This window comes from Lycorma delicatula, chromosome 5, assembly GCF_047948215.1.
Source record: "Lycorma delicatula isolate Av1 chromosome 5, ASM4794821v1, whole genome shotgun sequence".
NCBI lineage: Eukaryota > Metazoa > Arthropoda > Insecta > Hemiptera > Fulgoridae > Lycorma > Lycorma delicatula.
The window spans coordinates 27,449,368-27,473,151 of record NC_134459.1 but is presented as its reverse complement, the minus strand read 5'-3'; the positions used below and the strand labels follow the sequence as shown (position 1 = coordinate 27,473,151).

General features: G+C 30.1%; 1 protein-coding gene across 3 annotated transcripts in view; it reads left to right on the top strand.

Moving 5' to 3' along the window:
* DPCoAC (dephosphocoenzyme A carrier) overlaps positions 1-23,784 on the top strand; it is a 59,211-nt gene that overhangs the window by 11,414 nt on the left and 24,013 nt on the right. For all 3 annotated transcript variants that reach the window (XM_075365847.1, XM_075365844.1, XM_075365845.1), the window contains exons 3-5: positions 12,022-12,129; positions 15,183-15,374; positions 21,660-21,797. In XM_075365847.1, coding sequence (XP_075221962.1) covers positions 12,022-12,129; positions 15,183-15,374; positions 21,660-21,797 — 438 coding nt within the window. The remainder of the gene's footprint in view (positions 1-12,021; positions 12,130-15,182; positions 15,375-21,659; positions 21,798-23,784) is intronic.

The following is a 23,784-nucleotide window of genomic DNA, read 5'->3' as shown; positions in this document are numbered from 1 at the left end:
ATAATATTTTTGAGATTAAAAATTTAATATGCCACATCTGTTTTTCCAAAATCCATCCTGATATTCACCCAGTTGTGGCTCCAGTTGAAGTTCAGCATGATTAAGTAGAGTTTTAGATTGAATTTTGTATGTAACTTCCAAAAGCGAAATTCCCCTGTAGTTATTTGGGTCTTCTTTGGATCCTTTTTTTATGAAGTGAGTGGATGAGTACATTTTTCCACTCTTCAGGAATTTTTTTTGTTATTCCATATTTCACTAAAAATTTTAACTGGGGATTCTTTTGCTTTTATGTTGGTCTTCTTCCCACATTTCTGCTATAATTGTACTTTCCCCAGAAGCTTTTGTTATTCTTAAGTTCTTAAATTAAGTTTTGAATTTTATCCAAATCCGAGAATTTAGAGTTTTCAGTGTTATAGTTGTTAACTTTAAAATTAAAAGTTTCTTTTGGTTTAATTTAATAAATTTTTTAAATATTTGGCCAAGATTTAATTGTTATCTGTGTAATGTGCTTTTTTATCATTTTCATCTTCCAACTGAAGACTTTGTGGATTATATTTTGTTAATTTTTGTTTAAATATTTGATATAGTTGTGAGAATTATTTTTATTAATTTTTGTTTACTATTTGGTTTAAAAGTTCTTTCTTATTATTTTTCTTGACTTTTTTTTTATCCTTTTACCAACCACTTTTCAGATCTTAAGAAAATTTTGCTTATTTTCCTCAGTTTTGGTGGAGTTCAACTTTTGCCTGGCTTTTTGTTATATAAGATCATTGCATTCTGACATCTACCACATGTGTTCTTTAATTCTACATGATGCAACACTGTACTATTTGTATCATTTTGGTTTTGAAGTTTTCCCACGTTTCTTGTCTTTACCCTCCTGTTAATTTTTAAAATTCATTGACATTTTATATTATTTCTCAGGATCAATCTTTTTAGTCTTCAGCATATTAGATTTTCGTTTTGTTTTGAGAGTTACTTGAAATTTTATTTTTGGGAAGTAGTAATCTGAATCTAAATTAGCATTTTTTAATACTTCAACATTTTGAATCTCTTTTTGCCATTCTTTAGCTACGTGATCAAGTTTAAATTCTCCTAAGTGGGAATTTGGTGATATCCACATTTTCTGTTTGTGTCACAATTTCTTAAAAGCTGTGGATTTTATAATCAAATTATGCGATTGGCAAATTTCTATCAATCTTTCCCCACTTTTGTGCGTGGGGTATTCTGAAAATACTTTCTTAAATTTCCTCTCCTTTCTCTGCATTAAAATCTCCCACAAGTATTATGTGTATCTAGAATGTTTCGCAAAATGCCATTTATTTTATTTTATTATTTATATATTATATATATAATTATTTTTAATTTTTATTATTTATTTTATTTATAATTTATTTCTTTGTTCTTACTATTTTCCTTGTTAGTAGGTGCTGTCATATAGATTAACTATCATATAAATTTTATTTATGCTTTTAAATATTAACTAGGGAAAGTCTTTTGTTATTTGATTCAAAGTTTAGAATAGAATGTAGAATATTTTTGTTTATGATGAAAGCATTACCTAGATGTGGCATGTTCTTCAGTATGCTTGCACCTTTTTTACCTTTATAAATTTTGAAACCTTCAGAGTCAAAAACATTTTCATCCGTAAACCGTGTTTCTTGTAGAGCTGTGATCATAATGTTTGGAGGTTTTAGTGTTTGTTGATTCAATTTTCCTGTTTTTAAATGTAAATTTACATTGAAGGTTGCAATAAAGTTTGGTTTTTATGTTGAATTTTATATTTTTAAAAGGTTTCCAAGTCACTTCGATTCAATTTTGTGAGGTTGCAGGTTTCCCAGAATCCAAATATCTGCTTGCAGACATTTGTGTGATGGTTTGGGTACCAGCTGGGGTAATATTGTTATTAACATCATACATATCCATAAATGATAATATTTTTTGATAATTTCCAGAGAAATTACTGAGATACAAGGTTGTAAGCCTTGGAGGCTCAAGTCAGCTTTCCTTAACATTGGAAATAGACGCTGACCAACCGCTGCTCAGTCCGCGAACAGTTGCAACTGAATTTTTGATTTCTGTATTGGTCCATGGATTGTACTGTATTTTCCACCTACCCTGCATATCTAAGCTTTGTAGGGATGCGCTTAGTAGGGGTGTAGATGACCTCTCAGGGTCTTTTACATATATATATATAAAAAATTATTTTTATTACTACTACATGCTAATATTTGTTATGGTTTGAGGTTAACTAACTAAAGGTAAACTAACAATTTTTTTATCCTGATAAACTCATATGATTGGTTATTACTGTGATAACTAGTATTTCATTATTTATATGGTTCTTGGTACTTATATAGAAATATCCAAAATGCATATCAGTGTTAATATATTCTGCTTCCTCCCTTTCATAATATAACACCCCTTCTGCTTAGCAATATTTAAAAATCTTTAAACTTTATTTACACATGTCATGTATGGTGATATTTAATTTTATGATTGTAAATATGAACAACCAATAGTCTGTAGCACCTGTGGAGATGTGCAACTTAAACAGACAACTGTGTACTGTCTGTAAACCTCCTTGATAGAGCATACATCGAGCTCACATGAATGTGCTTTGTGTTGCAACCTTTTCATTTTCTTAACTGTGTTGATTTATGGGCATATATTAAAAAATATGAATAATAAAAAAAATTAATAAGTTCTATTATATAAATAAACATATATTAAATTATAATCAATTTCATACATTTAACAATTATGCAGCATTCAGATATACATTATTTGCTTATTTTTCTTATATATATATATATATAAGATAAGATAGATATAAGGTATATGAGATAGATCTGTTTTTCTGGCATAATTTAACAAATAAAAGTATTTTAATTTATGTATTTTTTTTTTCTATTTTTAACATTCATTGACTTAAAATAGTATCCATTGCAATGATAAAAAAAATTACTTGCACTAGAAAAAAAAATTTTATGAGAACATTTTTCTTATAAGAAAAATAAGGAAATTATGTATATCTGAATGTTGCATACTTGTTAAATATATGAAGTTAATTATAATTTAATATATATGTATTTATATAATGGAAGTTATTATTAATAACATTGAGAATTATTAAATCATTATTTACCTGAAAGAAAATTTTGGCATTGTTGACATATGCCCTATTAAATCAAGTGCAAGTAATTTTTTTTTTTATCATTACAATGGATGCTGTTTTAAGTCATTGAATATTAAAAATAAAAAAAATAATACCTAAATTAAAATACTTTTATTTGTTAAATTGTATCAGAAAACCAGATTGAACAAACTACCTTATTACAAAAATGGAAAAAAAATGTTTTACTCAAACCATTGTTTTTGTACAGTTTGTCCAAGGCTGAGTGGCCTTGGAGCAATTTTCATGGCTGCGTGCCGTATATTGAATTCTTGTTAAGGAATCAGTTGACAAACACCATACAATAAAGATACAACATTTTTCTCATTCAATCTGGCAAGATGGCTTTGCACATTTTTGCTACATTTTGAAGCATACATATTTTCTGTTGAAAAATCACCAGAACACTATTCATCATCAACTGAGTGTTTCCATTTTTAAAATGATTACATCAGTTGTACATTGGCCTAAAGTATGTTCCAGACTCACCAAATGCTCTTGCTTACTTGAGAATTGATGACCAGGAACATTTTCCCAATTTTGAAGCACACTTTGATAAAAATTTGTTTTTGTTTAATGTCATTTATTATTTTCACTTGATTGCAGAATCACTAAACAGTACAAACATACTATTACAAAGTCACAAAAAACAAAATAATGGGTTCCAATAACCACAGAAGTGCAGCTTATACTATCTAGTGCCACAGAGTTGTAATCAACAATTTACATGCCACATTCGAATATGAAAACTTTGGATAGCATGTTGTTGTAAGCCTTAAGCCAGAAAGTCAAGTAAAAGAGTCTCAAGGCTCTTGTAAGCCTTGAGACGAAAGTCAGCATTTCAAGGGAAAGGGGTTCTATTCTAAAAAATCAAGTTGGATTGTAGGGTAGTTGTAAGTTTTGAATAAAGATGTAAACATTCAATTCTGGACTAAAAATTCATTTAGCGAGTTTTTTCTAAGAATAAGGTAATTTTGTATTATAACGGTTTTTAAAATAAAAATTTACTTTATTTTTACAGTCTCATTTTTTTAGGTAAACATAACATTAACAGAAAAATTGTATGAATCAAGTCACCTGTACATTTTTTTTGTCTTGATATAATTGGAGAAAGCTGATGTATAATTAATCAATAAAATGAAAGTAGAAATGATATTTTTTGTATATGTAATGTTCTTATAATTATGTCAGAATACTGCATTCTGCCACTACTATATTGTTAAATATATTACTGCATTAATAATTGTACATCTGAATAAACCTTAAAGCTTTGTGACTAATGATTTTACCAAAATGAATAATCAGTGCCAGAGAGTCATTACAAAAATGTGCATTATTCATTTTATAAAACAATTGTTCCATTTTTTATTATTTAGTCATATAAAAATGAATTATAAGGGAATAATAATAATTAATATCAAGTGGCATTAAATGTATAAAACATTTTACTTGTAAAACAGATATTGCACTACAATTTGTTTGTCTATTTTCACCATAAAATACAGTATTTAAACAAACAAAAATCTCCAGCATGAGGTCTATTATGAGTGATTGTGTGTATGTATATACATACATATATATATATATATATATATATATATATATATGTATATATATATATATATACATACATACATATATATATGTATATGTATATACATATTGTATTTTTTATAATCAAAAACAAATTTGAACAACCCAAGTATTGAATTACAAAGTAAATGGTTAGACAATTACCTTATTTTTTATTCCAAAAACATTTTCGCAGGATCCCGCACAATCAGTTGTATATAAAAGATACAATTTATACAAAATTACATATCAAACATAACTTTTTTTACGATTAAATTTAAAAGATAAAAATATATATCCAAAAACATATAAAGTCAATTAATTAAGACCCATTATTCATCTGTACAAATATATTGTATTTTTTAAAATCAAAAAATCAACTTGAACAACCCAAGTATATTAAAATTAAAATTACAACATTTAATGTGTGATTTGAGAAAAAAATAGACACGTTTAACTGATTATGAGGCAAAACCTCAAAACCGGTATTAAAAAATAATAAGCATAAGGTACGAAGCATTATTAAATTCTCTTATTAATTTTAATTATAAAATACTCTTGGTGGTAAATGGTTTTTATACTTTTGTCATTGAGATATTAGTAGAGAGCAGAATATGGACAAATACAATAATAAAAGAATTGATTTTGCTAAGTTAATATATATATATATATATTTATACAAAAAAAAAGCAACATATACTATCAACTGTAATGACTGAAGAGATACAAAAAAATGGTTAATTAATTAGCAATATATCATAAAGGTAATAATAAATTAATTTCAAAATAATACTGTTGAAAATATACTAAAAGTGAGAATTGTGTATTTTTTTTAAATAGAGACTAAGTTTGCCTGGTTTTTAATTTCTTTTTTGATTAATATATACAATAAACTGATATATATACACAATAAACTGACATAAATACTGATATCAATGAACAATAATATATACATATATCATTAGTTTATTGCATTTTTCTCTTGCATTGGTAGGCTATATTGTTTTAGAATTTTTTTTTTTTTAAATTATGGTTTACCCTTTCTTTGTTAATGGGTCAATCCATTTGAAGTATCCCAAAAAAGCAAGCTGGTTGCTTGTCTAGTTTAAAAAAAATTAAAACTTACCAACTTGTTTCCTACATGTTTCAGGACCTTAAAAGGATTTTTTATTTATGCAGTTACCTGTGGTGGCTATTTTTGTTACGGTGTATTCACCTAGTTTTGTGATTTGTAAGGGTTTACGGAAAAAATCATAACTAAAAAACTATTGGTCCTGAAAGGATGAAACAAAAATCAATTTAATCATATTTTCTTAAGGTAAAAAAAGATTGGTTCAGTGATTTATTTACTTATCTCATTTCTTTTTATGAGAAAATTACTAATAAAGTTGAACATGAAAACTATGAAATTTACTTTTGGTAATCTTTTTCAAGAAGCAGAGATGACACACACAAACAAAAAAAAACACAGTTTGAATTATTCTTTTATATGTATGTATATGTTAGACGTTTTACCATAAATAATATTAATGGTGTTATACTTATCCCTAAATGTTTATGAATTTTTGAAAGATAATAATTTTTTTTAAACATTCAAATTTTGGCTTGAATAACTATGGTGAGTCTGGTGATCAAAATCTCAAATTTGCACAACTTACAGTGTGTTTGTAGATTTAATGGCAAATAAAAAAGTTTCTTGTGTATTGTACTAATAAAAGTTATCTCTCAAATATCATGAAAAACCTGTTAAAAGCGATTCTATTTTGACTCGCTAAATAAGTGCTGCAAGGGGGTTTCATGTCTTCTTTGTACTTTACATTTTTTATATTTAACCCTATGTTGTTGAAGTTGGCGTTTTCAGTATTTTTCATATAGTTTTTTAAAATGATTAATGATAGGTCGTAATTTAATGATAACTTAACCAATACCAGTAACCTAATACATTTTCATCTGAGAAAACAAAATGTGTAGTTTTTTCTTCTGTGGGACCCGTTTATTCCACACAAATCTTTCTCAGTGGAAAGCTAATTGCTTTCTCTCACCTTACATGGTTCAAAGTCATAGTCGCCTTGCATGCATCAAACACATCAAAAAATTAAAAACGAGGTATTCCAAACTTTTAGATTTGCTGCAAGTCCTTGGCAATCCCAGTTGGCGTGCTGATCGGTCGTGTATGTTGCGTTTTTACTATTCCTTAGTTCGTTTCTCTTTGGATTATGGTTGTGTCGCCTACTCTTCAGCGCATAATACCGTGCTTAAAATGCTAGATGCTGTACATAATGCTTTCCTTCAGCTTGCTACAGAAGATCAAGCCCTGTTGTAAGCATCCTTGTTGACTGCTGAGAGCCGTCACTTTGGGGTAGGCAGAATGAGGTATTAGCATCTTATTTTACCCGCCTTAAGGGCAGCCAAATCAGCCGGCTTTTGATGCAGTTCATGAAGTACTTATTTTCAAAGATATGAGGACCGCCACGTTAATGTTGCACTTGCAGGTATTTGTACCCAACATTTACTGCACCTTATGAATGTTGCTGTACCTTCAATTTTTCCTATTTATTCATGTTCATTTCCTCCATTGACAATCAACCTTATAAATTTTATGTTTGACCTTATGAAATACAATAAAGAATCAGCACCTCAGCACCACCTACTTTCTTTCAGCAAATTTTTCACTGTATTCTTTCCAAGACAAACCCGGACACAGATGGATCGAAGCAGAACGATACCATAGGATGCACATTTACTGTTAATGACCGAACCTATATGTTTGGTCTGCCTGGTATTATGCATGTCTACTGCTGAATTGTACTTTATAAATAAGGCTTGAGGTCAAAATGGCATCGCTTTTAACAGGTTTTTCATGATTTTTGAGAGGTTATAATTTTTTTATTAGTACATTACACAAGAAATTTTTTTATTTGCCGTAAACATTTACAAAAACACTGTAAGTTGTGCAGATTTGAGATTTTTATCACCAGCCCCGTCAGAGTTACTTGAAGCCAGAATTTGAATTTAAAAAAAAATTTGTTTTCAAACAATCATAAAAATTTAGGAGTAAGTATATCACCATTAATATTATTTATGGTAAAACTACAAACATATACCTTCACATAAAAAAATAATTTAAACTGTTTATGCCATCTCTACCTCTTGAAAAAAATTACCAAAAGAGAAATTTTACTGTTTTTCATGTTAAACTTTATTGGTAATTTTCTCGTAGAAAAAGGGAAATAGGTAAATAAACTGCTGGACCAATCTTTTACCTTTAGAAAATATGAATAAATTGCTTTTTGTTTCATCCTTCCACAACCAATAGTTTTTTAGTTACGATTTTTTCTGTAAACTCTTACAATCACTAAAATAGGTATGCACACTGCCATGACAGGTAAACTGCTTAAAAAAAATTGTTTTGAAGTCCTGAGACATGTAGTAAAGAAGTGGGTAAGTTAGAATTTTTTTTGAATTGGTCAAGCAACCGTCCTTGGGCCACTTCAAATGGATTCCACTAATGTCATTTATGTCAAGGAAACAGTTTTGCAGTTTTTGCTGTGTGCTTTTGAAGAATTTTTTTTTATAAATAGATTTAAGGAAAAATTAAAAAAAAATGAATTAATTAATTTCAAATAAAAATATTCCTAAATGAATATTATTAATTTTTGGCTATAGTTTCTTTTTTTTATAATTACAGTAAATAAGAAAATTGAAATGATTGAAAATTGATTTTTCATTCAAAAAATACCTTGATGTGTCTTTTGCACTATGAGTGTGTAGAGATAGAGCACAATTACATTGTTGCAGTATGAAGAGCTCTTTTTGGAGTTAACTGTGGAGCTCTACAGAGTGTCACTGATTACACTACCCAACAAAAACTTTTTTTAAAAATGTTTCCTTCACTTCATGAGTCAAATCTTACTAATTTTGGGTTGAGAAAAATGAATATGACAAAGAAAAATTTTGATTTAACAAATTTTTCACTTCAAAAGCACTTGAAAACCAGAAATTCAATATGAAAATAAAATAAATAAATTCAATATTCAAAAAAAACAATATGAAACTCACAGTCCCAGCAACAGCAGTAATGTTTATAACCTACAAACAGCTGGAGAACATTGTATTTTGTCATTTAACAGGTGTGACAACTCCAAAAACAAAATTACACCCAAACTGAATGTAGATCAGGTAAAAAATGACATGTCATTGTATCTCCAAAGCAAGAGCTAATCGGTCATTTTTATGGTGATTTCTGAATTCAGTAGATGGAAATACATAAGAATAAGCTATTTTTGAGTCCAAAACATTTTCTATTTAAGAGGAAGTTGCATAATTACCTTAAAAATATCTTCTGGCAGTACAGTTTCCAATTTAAAATTAAAAGGTTTCCCTTTTTACAAATTTTAGAATCCATAGTTTTGATAGTGAATTTTGAATATTTCAAAAATAAATACTTGCCTGGAATTAAATTTAAGCATTTTTAATGTCTTTACTTTCATCTATAATTTTAAGTAAATATTAAAAATAAATAAATGTATGAATATATATATATATAAGATATATAAGATATATAAGATGAAATGCTATTTGCATAGCATTTCATCTTGATATTAGTAGATAGAGTACGCATTTAATTGATTATTAGTGTATTCTATTCAGTGAACTTGGCATTTTTGTTTGCAATCTTACATACAAACTTGAAAAAGAAGGTTTCAGAGCTGTATTTCCAGTAGTTTTCTGAGAAAGTGTTGTGAACTCAACAAAATTTATTTTGTTGAATTGCCAACAACCAAATTAAACTTTACATAACTTATAGAGAATGTCATTCTGTTAAAATTTATGCATTGAAGTCAATAAAATCTTAAAAAACCTTTATTATTAAAAATCAAAGAAAAAATGAAAATCATCAAATGATTAGTTAAAAGGTAATTAGTTATTTCTCAAAAATAATTTTTTAATAAATCCAAATTATTGTATCAATATTATCACAGTGCATGACTCTACACTAATGCTTTCATGTTTCCCCTGTGAAGAAATTTAGAGGATTCAAATTGGGGGATCTGGTTGATAATGCTCTTGATCCTCCTCGGCATTCCACCTATTTGGTAATGTTTAACTGAGATTCTGAGTTACTATGGCGATCAAAATGACAGTAAGCAAGATTTCATTATGTAATTTCATGAATGAATGAAATTACTTTTTTTCTTCTTCATGAATGAATGAAATTTATGAATGTAATTTGATTCATTCATTCATGTAATTTCATGTCATTAATTATTTTATCAGAAGAACAATCTAAAAACAGTGTTTTAAGTTTGATTCAGAGGTTGCATGAGGATTGCTGTCATTCCAAATGTGATTTTTTCTTGTATTTTTAATATCATTATGTGTAAATGTTGCTTTGTCTGTAAAGAGTAATTGCATTGCTAGTGCATTAATTTTCAATAACCATTGTCCCCAGTTGAGATTTTCTGATTTTAATCACATTCTTTTTTCTAGATGTTATGTATAGTGAAGGTGGTATGGATAAAGACCTTCATGATATAATATTCATTCTACTTACACTAATGTGTTGAATTTGTAAAACATGCAGATAATCTTTGTTTACTTTTTGATGGATTCTGGTGAATCACAGACAGTATCTGTTTATTTTCCTGAGTAAAAACAAATATCTGCTTACTTTTTGATTGCTACTTTTCTGTTCTAAACTTACTACAAATGACCTATTCTTTCAACTTTCTACATATAACTATAAATACTTGCCTATTAGGAATAATTCTGATAGAAAACTGTCTACTATATTCCTTAACAAGTTTTGTATTTGCAGATAAAATGTTTAGTTATATCATATTTGTAAATTTACATTGCATTTTTCTATGCTATTGTTCCAAATTAACAACAAAAATTTTACGATTAGAAAAACTATGTGAAAGATAATTAGTTCACTAAAATCACTTATAAAAGTTTAAAAGTTTTTCACTTTTACATGAACTTTAACCTAACTGACATGGCTTTAGAACAACAGTGTTTAAAAAGTTAACTTGAAATGAAGCATAGACTACTAGTTTTATGTAAACTATTGTTCCTAGCTGCTTAATGAAGTGCTAAAACTTTAATACAAATTAATAACATTAGAGTAATTATATTTTATTCATTTGTCATGCAAAATTTTCAAAATTGTTATGTTCTGTTTGGTTTTCAATAAAAATGGATTTTTTAAATCTTTATTTGGATTCTATTTTAATTACATAAGTTTTCTCAGAACTAAATTTGCTACACAGATTTCGTCTTAAGTTTTATTTGACTGTTGGCAATTTAAGAAAGTAGATTATACCAAAATAGAAAATTATGAGTTCCTTGACTCCAATTTTTGGGTCTTGAAATAGTTTTTTTTCTTCAATTTTTCATGTAAGATTGCACATAAAATCACCAAGTTTGCTCAATTATTTACGTTACAACATTTTAGTTTAGCATTTAGCTTTTAGAGCAGAAATATGGGAAACTCTTTAGTGACTAAAAAATAAAGTATTCCAGACCTACTAAAGAGCTTATTTCATTATCTTGATGAGAGGAATGTGCCTATAAAGTATGACCTGAAACATCCAGCCTAAGAGAATAATGTTTCAATTTAGTCACATAGATAAAAACTGAATGTTACCCACTAATATAATGATTTTGTTTATCAATATAGATGATAGCAGCAATTTTAATTAAGTTATCTTTAAATTGCATTTATTCATTTAAAATAATACTTTTGTTTAAATTAAAGTAAGCATTGATGTAAAAATGTTCAGTTTTCTACTTGGAATCTTATAGTTTTTTTTTTCTTTTTTATTTATTTTCATATAAAGTAGTTGGCAGGATCAACAAACAAAAATTTGTTTATTGATATACTTTACTTCACGCATTGTTTGCATAATCTGAAATACGTTAACAAGCTTATTAAGTTTGTAATAGAATTTATTGTAAGGGCAGTACATATAAGGCTGGAAGTATTATTATATTATTAAAGCATATATTCTTTGATTTTTAAAAAAAGATAACTTATTATTTTTTTTGTATTTTCGACTCGTAAGTACTGATTACATTCTATGTCAGTAAAAATTAATTATAAATGTGGAATTTACTAATTACTACCAAATAATCATATATCTGGAAATATAAAATTATTTATTTCCTTAAGCTTCAGATATATTCATATTTAGAATTATAGTTTTAGAACAGAAAATAGCAAGTATTACTGAAAACCTTAAATAGAATATTATTTCTTTATCTTTTTACAGCTAAAAAATTATCAACTAGTCATAACAAGTTTAGTGGCAGGAGCAGTTGCTGGAGCACTTGCCAAAACTACAATTGCACCTTTAGATCGGACAAAAATTAATTTTCAGGTATGGATGGAAATTGCAATAAAGATATATTAAGGGATTTGATTCAGAAATTCTGATTGGCAGAGAGTATGCTTAGAGACAGTATTTTAATCTGTTGAGGAGTTGAATATTTGTTACATAATTTTCATTGAAAATTAATAATGGTTTACTATCATCATACAAGAGGAAATGGTTTATCTAGCACTTGAAGGTCAAGCTAAAGATTACTTTTTTTTTTGAAAATTAATGTCATCACAATATCAGAATAATTGCATTTTTGGGCTAATATTTAATCACATAACTGCATCCACTTTTATATAAATTTTATAAACAATTGTGAACTGCTTAAATTGGCATACTATTTAATATTTTTAGTATTGTAATATCAATTGCTGTATTGAGTGTGATTAAAAATGAGAAAATGTAATAATTATATAGTCATTGATTTTTGCCCTTATATACTGTTGAATGTATACTGTCGGCATTAATTCTAAGCAAAATTCTACACAGTTCTTTGATGGAATGCAGTGTTGCATGTTATACTGATTGCTGATGATACTACCACCGTGGTAGGGAGATGAACTTGTCTTCATTTTTATTTGAATGTTTCAAACATTTATTGCATGTATTAAGTTAACACTAAGTTGCATGTATTAACACTAAATAAAGTGCTGAATTTTAAATGAAAGTATTCAACTAGTTTTAGTCCAAGAATTTATGAGCAGTAGTGAAGATGTAAAAGCTAATATAGCTGTTTGATGAGTTTATGTTTCTTTTTCTATTCCTTATTTGATGTAGCTCTAAGCATCAGATCACATCAGTTAGTTCTGCCAGTTAATTTTTATATTTTGGTTTAAAACAAATAAATTGCTGTTACCTTTGAAATTTAATTTATTTTTCATGAGAATCATGATGTTAGATTAGATTCACACAAGATTGGTTTGTCTGTACGTTTTTGTTTTAGTATTTTTAGGACAAATGATGAGCTTTTATTGTTTTTATCTTTATATTTTTATGTTTTGTGATACATTGACATAAAATTTGTTTTTTATTCCGTTTGAGATCTAAGTATTTCCAGTGGTTTCTATCTCTTATAAGAACTAATAAACCTAAAGTTAATACAGTATTTTTTTAGTATTCAATAAATGTTTTTCCATTGGTGGATTTTACTATACCCGGCCTTTATTTATTTGGCTGGTGATGTATAATGTAAAATAAGCATATAGGTTATAAAATTAAATTATTTAAAATTGATAAAATTAAACTATTATTACTAACATTTAAATCAATTAAAAACATTGTTGTATAATTATTAAAAACAAGCTATTATACTCAAAATAACAAATTTAATGTAAATTTATAAATAAGCTTTCCAAATTGATTAATCACTATTTGTAAAATAAGCTAATTCACTACAATCATTACATGTGTAATCTGCTACAACTGATTTAAACAATAGTTACAGTAAAGCTAATAGTAGAAGGAAGATTAAAGAAAAACAAACCAACATACTTGGCTTTTATAGACCTAGAAAAGGCATTCGATAACATAGACTGGAATAAAATGTTCAGTATTTTAAAAAAATTTGGGTTCAAATACAGAGATAGAAGAACAATTACTAACATTTACAGGAACCAAACACAACAGTAATAATTGAAGAACATAAGAAAGAAGCCGTAATAAGAACGGGAGTCCAATAGGGATGTTCCCTATCCACGTTACTTTTTAATCTTTACATAGAACTAGCAGTTAATGATGTTAAAGTATAATCTAGATACGGATTAACAGTACAAGGTGAAAAGATAATATGCTGATAATATAGTAATTCTAGCTGAGATTAAAAAAGATTTAGAAGGAACAATGAACTGCATGGATGAAGTCCCACGCAAGAACTACCGCATGAAAATAAACAAGAACCAAACGAAAGTAATGAAATGTAGTAGAAATAACAAAGATGGACCACTGAATTTAAAAATAGAGAGAAAATTATGGATGTTGAAGAATTTTGTTATTTGGGGAGTAGTATTACTAAAGATGGACGAAGCAGGAGCGATATAAAATGCCGAATAGCACAGGCGAAATGAGCTTTGTCAGATATCTAATTTGTTTACATCAAAAATTAATTTAAACGTCACGAAAAGATTTTTGAAAGTATATGTTTGGAGCGTAGCTTTATATGGAAGTGAAACTTGGACTATTGGAGTACCTGTGAAGAAAAGAGTAAAAACTTTTGAAATGTGGTGCTACAGGAGAATGTTAAAAATCAGATGGGTGGACAAAGTGACAAATGAAGAGGTGTTGCAGCAAATTGATGAGGAAAGAAGCATTTGGAAAGATGTAGTTAAAAAAAAGAGACAGATATATAGGCCACATATTAAGGCATATTAAGGCTTTAATATTGGAGGGACAGGTAGAAGGAAAAAATTGTGCAGGCAGGCAACATTTGGAATATGTAAAACAAATTGTTAGGGATGTAGGATGTAGGGGGTATACTGAAATGAAACGACTAGCACTGGATAGTAAATCTTGGAGAATTGCATCAAACCAGTCAAATGACTGAAGACAAAAAAAAAAACAGTAAAGCTAACTGTTAAAACAGGTGTGTCAATTTAAATTACTTCAAAATTTATTAATATTGTTTCTAATATTTCTAGCTTACTCTCTTTATTTGGTATTTATAGTGTGTCCATGTGTAGTTAAGTGATCTGCAATGTTTAAAAATGTTTATTTTTATTTTTGTATGTCCTTAAATATTCAGAAAAATTTTATTTAAAACACCTACTTGTTTTACAAATGTACTACCGACAATAGTTACCTACATGTAAGCTACATGTTAAAAAAAATAAGTTTATATATATATTAAAAAATAATTATATAATATTATCTCTAATTGTCACAAATTTTGAAATCTGTCAAAGTAAAAGTAAAAAACTTAATTATGATTTGGATGTTACTATCTATTTAACATTGTTAACTCTTGAATATATATGTACGTGATACTGAGTTGGACATTAATATGTTGCAGTAGTATTAATTGAGTGGCTAAAATCATAACTTTCATTTAAAAATTTTAGGTTCGTCACGAAACATATTCAGCAAAAAAAGCATGGAATTTCTTAGTTACTTCATATCGCACAGATGGTTTCTTGAGTTTGTGGAGAGGGAACAGTGCTACAATGGCACGAATCATCCCATATGCTGCAATACAGTTTACTGCTCATGAACAATGGAAGAGAGTACTTGGAGTAGATGTGGATACTGAAAAGGTAAATGAAGTGTATAAATTACTTTGATTTATTTGTGTACTCCTAACAATTATGATTGCATGTAATATGGTGTTATTAAACTAAGAGTTATTATCAAGGTCAGTTACGGTGTTTGGTATATCATTTTAATCAATAGAGTGATTTAGTAATCTCATAAAAATTTTTGATTATATAATGTAGAACACCTGTTTTGAACTACATACTATATAATATTTATTATGACATATTTGACATGTTAACTGACATACTATGACATATTTATAAGTTTGTTAATTATTTAATATTAACATAAATTAATTAATTTAATTTAAAATGTAGCAATGGAAATAAAAATATTTTTATATTTTTTATGTAAATATTACCTATTGTAATGGGTACCATGATTCAACTTACGAAAAATTTTGACACATCTTTCTATTCACATCCCCCAGATCTCAAAACCACCATCACTCAAAAGTCTATATATATTTATATATCACACAATTTATAAATATGTACATATATTTATAAATCGTGTCCAAAGAATGTGGACACGATAACTGCCATAATTTTGCGCCAATCACTTTAAAATTGTTAATAACTCTTCCAAAAATCTTGGTTGATTTCATTAACACCCAAAATCGGACCATGGGGGTGGAAATTGGGGGCTTTTTCGAAAAAACAAAATATCGTAACTTTCGTATTAAGTAAAATATCGAATTCATTTAAAGTTCCTACTATTCTTTTTATAAGGGCATAAACCTTATCTAAGTAAAGTTATTTATGTCACCCATGGGGTTTTGAAGTCAAAAAAGAATCATACCTCCCTTAATAGGCACAGTATTAAATTGGTTTAAAGTGGTCGTTAGTTCTCTAAACATTACCTAAAATTTTTATGTGAAATAATTTTTGATATGACCAACTTTTATGGGAAGGGATAACCAAAATGGTGCTGGAATTGTAAGAAGCTTGCCATATGCAAAACATGTAAAACTTTTTTCACATGCAATCATTGTCGTATTGAGTAAATTTGAAGTTTTTCTTAACTTTAAGGTGGAAATCTTTTTTATCCCCTACTTAGCACTGGTGAAATTTACCTCCAGTGCCAAAGGGATTTTTTTTCTAAAAAATATGTTTTTTGAAATGCCACAAGTGATATGTGGAATTACATAAACAGGATAGTGCAGGATTTAATTTGTACAATTACACATTTTACCTTAATCATTAAATTAAACACAAGTATTTTAATATGCTAAAAATGGCTGGTATTTTATTTTCATCTCTTTCATGTATCATATTCAAGTTTAGAATTTAAAAAGGAAGAACAAATAAACAATAAATATTACATTTGTAATTACATTACTAGTTCAGTTTAAAATTAAAATCTATTTTGCTCTTTAATATCAGATCATATTATTATTTTTATCATGTTTTATGACTGCATAGGAACACTTTAGTCAATCCGTCATCCATGTCTCTTCAATGGGACTGTTTGGGCCTTGTGGTCCTCCCAGTACTTTTTCGTACGTTCCAATCTTTTTCCCCTTTCTAGTGTTGAAAATGTTCGTGTTGTGAGTGTGAAGCAAGTGTTTTTGTTCTTGATTTTCTTGTTTAATTTTATCTTATCTGTGGTGTCTACAGGTGTAAGGTCAATTTCATACAGATTCTCTCTTATTTCTCTGATCCATCTCCATCCTGTCTTCGTTCTTTTGAGTCGAGATTGTATTGTACTAGCTTTCAGTAGTCTTGAATCTTGCATCCTCATAATTTATCCAAAAAATTCTAGTTACTCTTTTCCATGGTTTCAGTGATGGGTTCTAACCTTTTGTACACATTGTTTGACACAATCCATCACTACCCATCTTTCTGATATTTCTTATTGATGCAGGTTCTTCAGATTCTTCTTTTTATTTTCTGGAGTCTTTCTGTCTTTGATTGTTCATTCAGACAGAAGAGTGTTTCTGTTGCATAAGTGGCTTCTGAATTTATAACTGTGTTGTAGTATCTTATTTTTGCATTAACTGATAGGCATTTTTTATTGTAAGTGAACATAATTTTAGCTAAGTCGACTTGTGAGGGTGTGGTAATTGATAAGGACAGTGTCCTTAATATTTTGCTGAACAATTTGCTTCTGAATGACACAATGGTGGGTGAGGTTTCATACCACTGACGTGTCAGGCAGGAAGTTGCTGATTTTTGAGACAGACTTAATATCTTCTGAGATCACTAAGGCGGAGGTGTATCAGGTAATCTGCTATATGGCACGGCACGGCACAAGGCCCCCGGATATGATTGTATCATAGTGGAGTTCCTCATCCAAGTGTTTCCAGTAGTTCTTGGTCCTCTAATTAGAATATATAATAGGTTGCTCTTCACCGGCCTTTTTCCGGCATGTTGGAAGCGTGGAGATTTGGTATTGTTATTCAAAGGTGGCGACAAAGATCCTACTGTTAGTTATTCCTACCCTCCACTAACGCTCTTGCCTGCAATTGGCAAGGTTTTTGAGAAGGTCTTATATTTGCATATTAATGTTAGATTGGTCACTGGTCATTTGCTAATGGACAACCAGTTTGGTTTCCGACCAGGCAAGAGCACTGAGGATGCCATACTAAACATGATGGATATAGCTTCCTGTAGTTCATGCAAATATGTATTAGGGATTTTTCTGAACATATCCGGAGCATTTAATAACTTAGGGTGGCCCTCTGCCCTGTTTCAGAAGCATAAGTATATACAAAGAATTCGATCCCATGTTGCATTTGAGGTTACCATGTGGTTGTCGTGTCGTCGCTTATGCTGATGACGCGCTGCTACTGATGGAAGGGATTCATGTAACGAGGTAGAGTTCCGAGTTGATAATGCTTGTGAGATACTCCAACTGTGGAGTCTCCAACATAAGATGATTTTCAGTTCAGAGAAAACCACAGTGGTGTTGCTTAAGGGGTGATTGACTGTTTTCCGATGAATCCAGGTTCGGATGGCTGGTCTCCTCTATCTGTATGTTACGACTCAGAAATACCTGGGTGTTATCCTTGATGAGAATTTTCGGTTCAAGGAACATATACAGTATGTGGCAAAAAAGGCCGCATATGCTTTTCATGAAATCCGTAGAGTCATTCATTCCGATTGGGGGTTGCATTACCGCACCATGCATATCCTCTTTACAAGTGTCAGTGAGGCTATTATGCTATATGCTGCACCTGTCTGTGCTCACTGCTTGGCTTTTAGGTATTACGCAGACATTTTGCTGCATGCCCAGTGACACCTCTAGCTGGCTCTTATAGGCGGTTGTAGAACAGTATCGCAGGAGGCACTCTGTGTTGTAGCCGGAATTAAACCAATAGATATCTTGGCTAGTGTGCGTAAGGAACACTATATTTCCAAGGTAAATAACCTATTGACGTCAGAACAAAAACAGGAGACTGAAGACCGAGGACTTGTGTCGTGGCAGGTCAGGTGGGATGAATCCCCCACAGGTCGCTGCATGCACAGTATATTTCCTATAGTGTCTTATTTAAGTGTGATTGGATGGGTCTCCCCCAATTGGTATGTATCACAGTTTCTCTCTGTGCATGGTGGCTTTTGGGTGAGTTTGGCTGGGTTTCATTGGTGAATTTGAATCAATGCCCAGATTGTGGGACTGATGATACAGTGGACCACATCCTCTGCGCGTCAGTCCCCAATATGAGGTTAACGTTCACAAGTTGTTCGGGAACTTGAGAGAATACATTCCTTTCTGGATCTCCATATTAACTGGATGATCCGTGAGGAGTGGTCTATAGTGGCTGGTTTTCTTCGCGTCATTGCGGTGTGTAGGTCTGCAGAGGGAGTTTAATTGAGGTACTCGATTGTGGTAGGATCCTGGGTGGCTACGGTTCCAGCCTAGGCATTGGATTGGTTAGAGGTAGGCGTATTGGCATCATGCCATGGTTATATTGGTATTGTTTGTGGTTTGATTTGGAGTTTCCACTGGTGGGGGTGGCCACACTGCTGGGATATGGTAGCCTGTGCAACTGGGGGCGTGGCCTTGTTCTGCCAGTGGCGGTTCTGATTGTGACTTGATAATACTGTGTGAGACTCCATGATGCGACCGGGTGGGGGTGCAGGGTTTGTCCCCAGCTCCTGTGTGGTCTGGAATGAGGTTACGCTTCCCTTGTCAGGTGACCTAAATTGGTTGACTTATTTGGGGTGTGGGTCTGAATTTCTATGTTGCATAAAACATAATTTTGATTGGTATGAATGTAGCACTGATTTATCTTTCAACTCGTTCGTTTTCTGAGGTATTCACAGTCACGAACGATGCTGTCAAATCTGATTAGGCATGGGGTTCACCCTCCGTGGTTTTGGTCAGTTAGTTTGAGGGAATCATGTTAGGTTGGATGTGAAGATGTCTGTTTGAGGCGTACGTGATGGCAAAATTTGATTTGTATTTTTCTGATGCAAATGTCTGCCGAGGCATTTACATCGGTGGCATCCTGACCGAGGCCTGGCCTGTAAGATTTAATCAGTTAGAGGGTCTAAAGACGACCTCTGGTAAAGCCCCTCAGGGCTTAGAACGAAGGGGGTGGTGTTGCGACTGGTAACGTCACAAGGTGGGTGTCTTCCCCCTACAAGGTTGAGATAAGCTTTAACTAGTTTTTTCCTTCTTATTTGGATCAAGGTTTTTTTCATTTACATTGTGTTTTACTATTTCTCTGAGGTATTTAGATTGGGTTACTACTTTGATTTTATTACCATTTATGTATACTTCTTATAATTGTGTTGGTTTTTAGGGCATAGTTTTTGTCTTTTCGAATGAAATTTTGAGGCCAATTTTATCTGCAATGTTTTGAAGTTCAATATCTATGATTTAGCTTTGTCGATGTCATTTGCTAGCAGTGCCAAGTCGTCAGTGAAACCAAGACAATGTGTTTTGAATTTTTGGCCTATTTTTACTTTTGGAGGAATTTTGTGAGCCATTCTCTCATTAGAGCGAAGTTGAATAATAGCAGTGAAATCCTGTTGCTTTGATGCAGCCCTGTTTTGATCTCAATAGGTTCTGAGAGCTCACCTCTGAATTTTACCTTTGACTTAGTGTTTATGAGGGTCAGTTTTATCATGTTTATTAATTTTATAAGTAGTCCACGGTGTCTTAGAATTTTTAGTAGGAATTCTCTGTGGATGGAGTCATAACATTTCTTGTTATCACGTCTGTTTCTTTTCCTATAAACCATTACTAGCTTGTGACTCATGATCTGATCTGTACACTACTCCAGGGTCTGAAACCTCCCTGGTGTTCTCTTAGTTCTCGCTCGAGTTGTGGACCAATCGTGTTGAGGATGATTCTTGAAAGAATCTTAGATCGTGTGTATGTATATATATTTATATATTCTATTAAATAGAATATTGAGGTAAGATATGTCTTACCTTAATTTTTCATGAAAGTACTTTTGTGGGATCTCACATCCTCAGTCATGATTGAAATAATTCTGTTATTGCATAATAAAAAAAAAAAATAAAAATACCAAATAATGATAATTGCATATTAATTTACACGAGTGCTGCTATACCCCCTGCTATATAAAAGAACCTACCCTTTAATAGTTTAGGCTATTATTGATGAGTGAATGAATCAGTCAGAATATCTTTGTTTATAAATATAGATAAACAGGTAAAATTGGGACCCATTACAGTCTTTGACTGCATTCTAAATGTGCCTGTCTAATTAAAGAAATATCAACAGTAACATCAGCTGATGCCAGAGAGAGAAGTGCAGAACCAGTCATTGAAGATTTTCACAAGAGTATTTCTAAAATAGGTTGTCTAATATGTTTTATTTATAAAATTGGTTTGGGTTGTTTGAAAATTTTATAATTTTAGATAAAATATATAAAGAGTTTTAAAAAGTGAGGCATATCAAAAAATTTTGATGATACCAAAAACAAATACATTTAGTATAATAAATCAAGAGTTCAATTTCAGATGACAAAGAGATAATGATGTAAATCTGCCTAATAACAGTGAAAAGTTCATACAAAAATTAAGTAAAAGAGTGAATATATTTTAATTGTATCAGTTGTAATTAATTGTATCAGTAATAATATTCTATCACGTTGCACGAGGCTACTCATAAAGATTGTAAGAATTTATAAAATGAGATTGGGAAGCTGAAAAAAAAATCATCTATTCAAATTTTTGAAATACGTATGCGTTTTCTTTGTATAATATTTTATTTACTTTGAAAATTGAAAACATTGATTTACTGAATTATAAACCTCTGAAGTACCTGAATATTTTAATCTAATTTATTTATGTTGTTTGAGGAAGCAAGATGATCCAGAAAGGAGGTTTCTGGCTGGTTCTTTGGCAGGAGTTACATCGCAATCCATGACATACCCTTTAGATTTAGCAAGGGCTCGAATGGCTGTTACTAGAGGTCAAGAAAGTTACAGTACCCTAATTCAGGTGAATTTTTTATAATCTAGATTTTATTATTTATATATTAAGTTTCTGGTTTACATACTGTGTATTACCTTGTTTAATTAACATTTTTGAAATGTTTATTTTTTTGCTGCATTTAACTTTATAAGGCAAATTTGACATACATCAGTTTATTCAGAAAAAAGTGTTTAGATTTTGTCTAACTATAATTAAAACGTAAATTATGTTTTCAGTATTAACCATTAAATGAAAAATATAATGAACATATCACAAAAACCAAATACTTTAATTTTTTAAGATAATAATTTTCAATACTGTTTAAAGATAACGTAAACATTTCTTTCTAATACACACCTGTATAAAATTTGACAAATTGAAATTAATTAATAATTTGCAACTTCTCTCTGAACTAATATTTATATGTGTAGTTTTATTATATAAATCCGTTTTTCAAAATACTAAAGTTCGACTCATATGCAATTAACAAATGCTCATAGAACTAATATTTATATGTGTAGTTTTATTATATAAATCCGTTTTTCAAAATACTTGAAGTTCGACTCATATGCAGTTAACAAATGTTCATAAAATTCATTCTCACGATATTTTATTTTAAAACAGTATTACAATAATTTGAATTACAAAATATAATTGCATCTATTTTCTTATTAATTACACTGGTCAACATGATTTTTGTCTCACGAGTACCAATAGGTGTATTTAATGCAGTTTTTTATTCTTTTTTCAAATATGTATTTGGAATTTCAATATCATTCACAGTTTTTTTGCTATTTTAATTTTTTTAAATATTTTAAAACTTCTGTTTGTCCATTTGTCCATTGTCAAGTAAAAGCTCCTAAAGCATTGTAAATGTGATGGAACCAAATGAGCTAACTCAAAGGGTAGCATTGCTACTGTTGTACAGATCCGACATGTATAGACTTGTACAAATGTGATGTAGTGTAGCACACATTCATCAGAACGATGCCAGTTGTGAGATAGTAGTGAATCGGTAAACACGTCATTGTGAGTGCTTTGTATGTCTGAATTATTATGTATTACATATTTACAACTTTATTTCTTTTAATTAGTTGTTAGTTACAAAATGCCTAGAGTTTGTTTAAATCATCCTAACAATTTTTGTTATGTATGTGATGAAGTGATGCTCAAGTCTCAAAGGTGAAACCTTACTTCATTAGTAAAAAAGTGTTATGAACTTTATTTTGGGTGTGGGACCAAACAAGGAATTGGGCCCTGTGTATCTGTTGTTTATCGTGTTCTAAGCTTCTCACTGAATGGAAAAATGGCACATGCCACGTGTTATTTGATCCCTATGATTTGGAGAGAACTCAAAGATCACTCTTCTGACTGTTATTTCTGTTTAACAAAATTTAAAGGGATTATGTCAAAATCAAACATACAGTGATTTACCCTAAATTTCAATATGCAATGAGACCAGATCCACACTGCAAAGAATTGCCCGTATCAAAGCCTCCAGAACATTTGACATTAGATGAAGAAAGCTGATGGAAGTAAGGATGCAAAAGAAAGATTTGGTGATACAACTTTTGAACAAAGCAGTTCATCTGAGCCTCATTTACCGACTCAAGAAAATCTTAATGATCTTATACGAGATTTAAAGTTATCCAAAAAATGGTCAGAAATGCTTGCTTCCTGAAAAGGATGAAATCTTCTTCAAAAGAATACAAAAATATCAACCATTAAATGAAAATAAAAAAAAAACTTATCTACTTGAATATTACTTATCGTAATCGTCATTCTGATTTTAAAGACTATTCTTCTGAAGAAAATGGCTTAGTCTTTCGTAATGATATTTCTTCTCTTTTGGAGACGCTTGTAATGAACGTAACCCAACAGAATGTAACTTTAGAGATTCCTCTAAAGTTAATTTAAAAGCTGTACTTCTGCATAATGGCAATGAATTCCCATCTGTACCTGTGGCTCACTCTGATAGTATGAAAGAAACATATGAAAACTTTACACATATGAA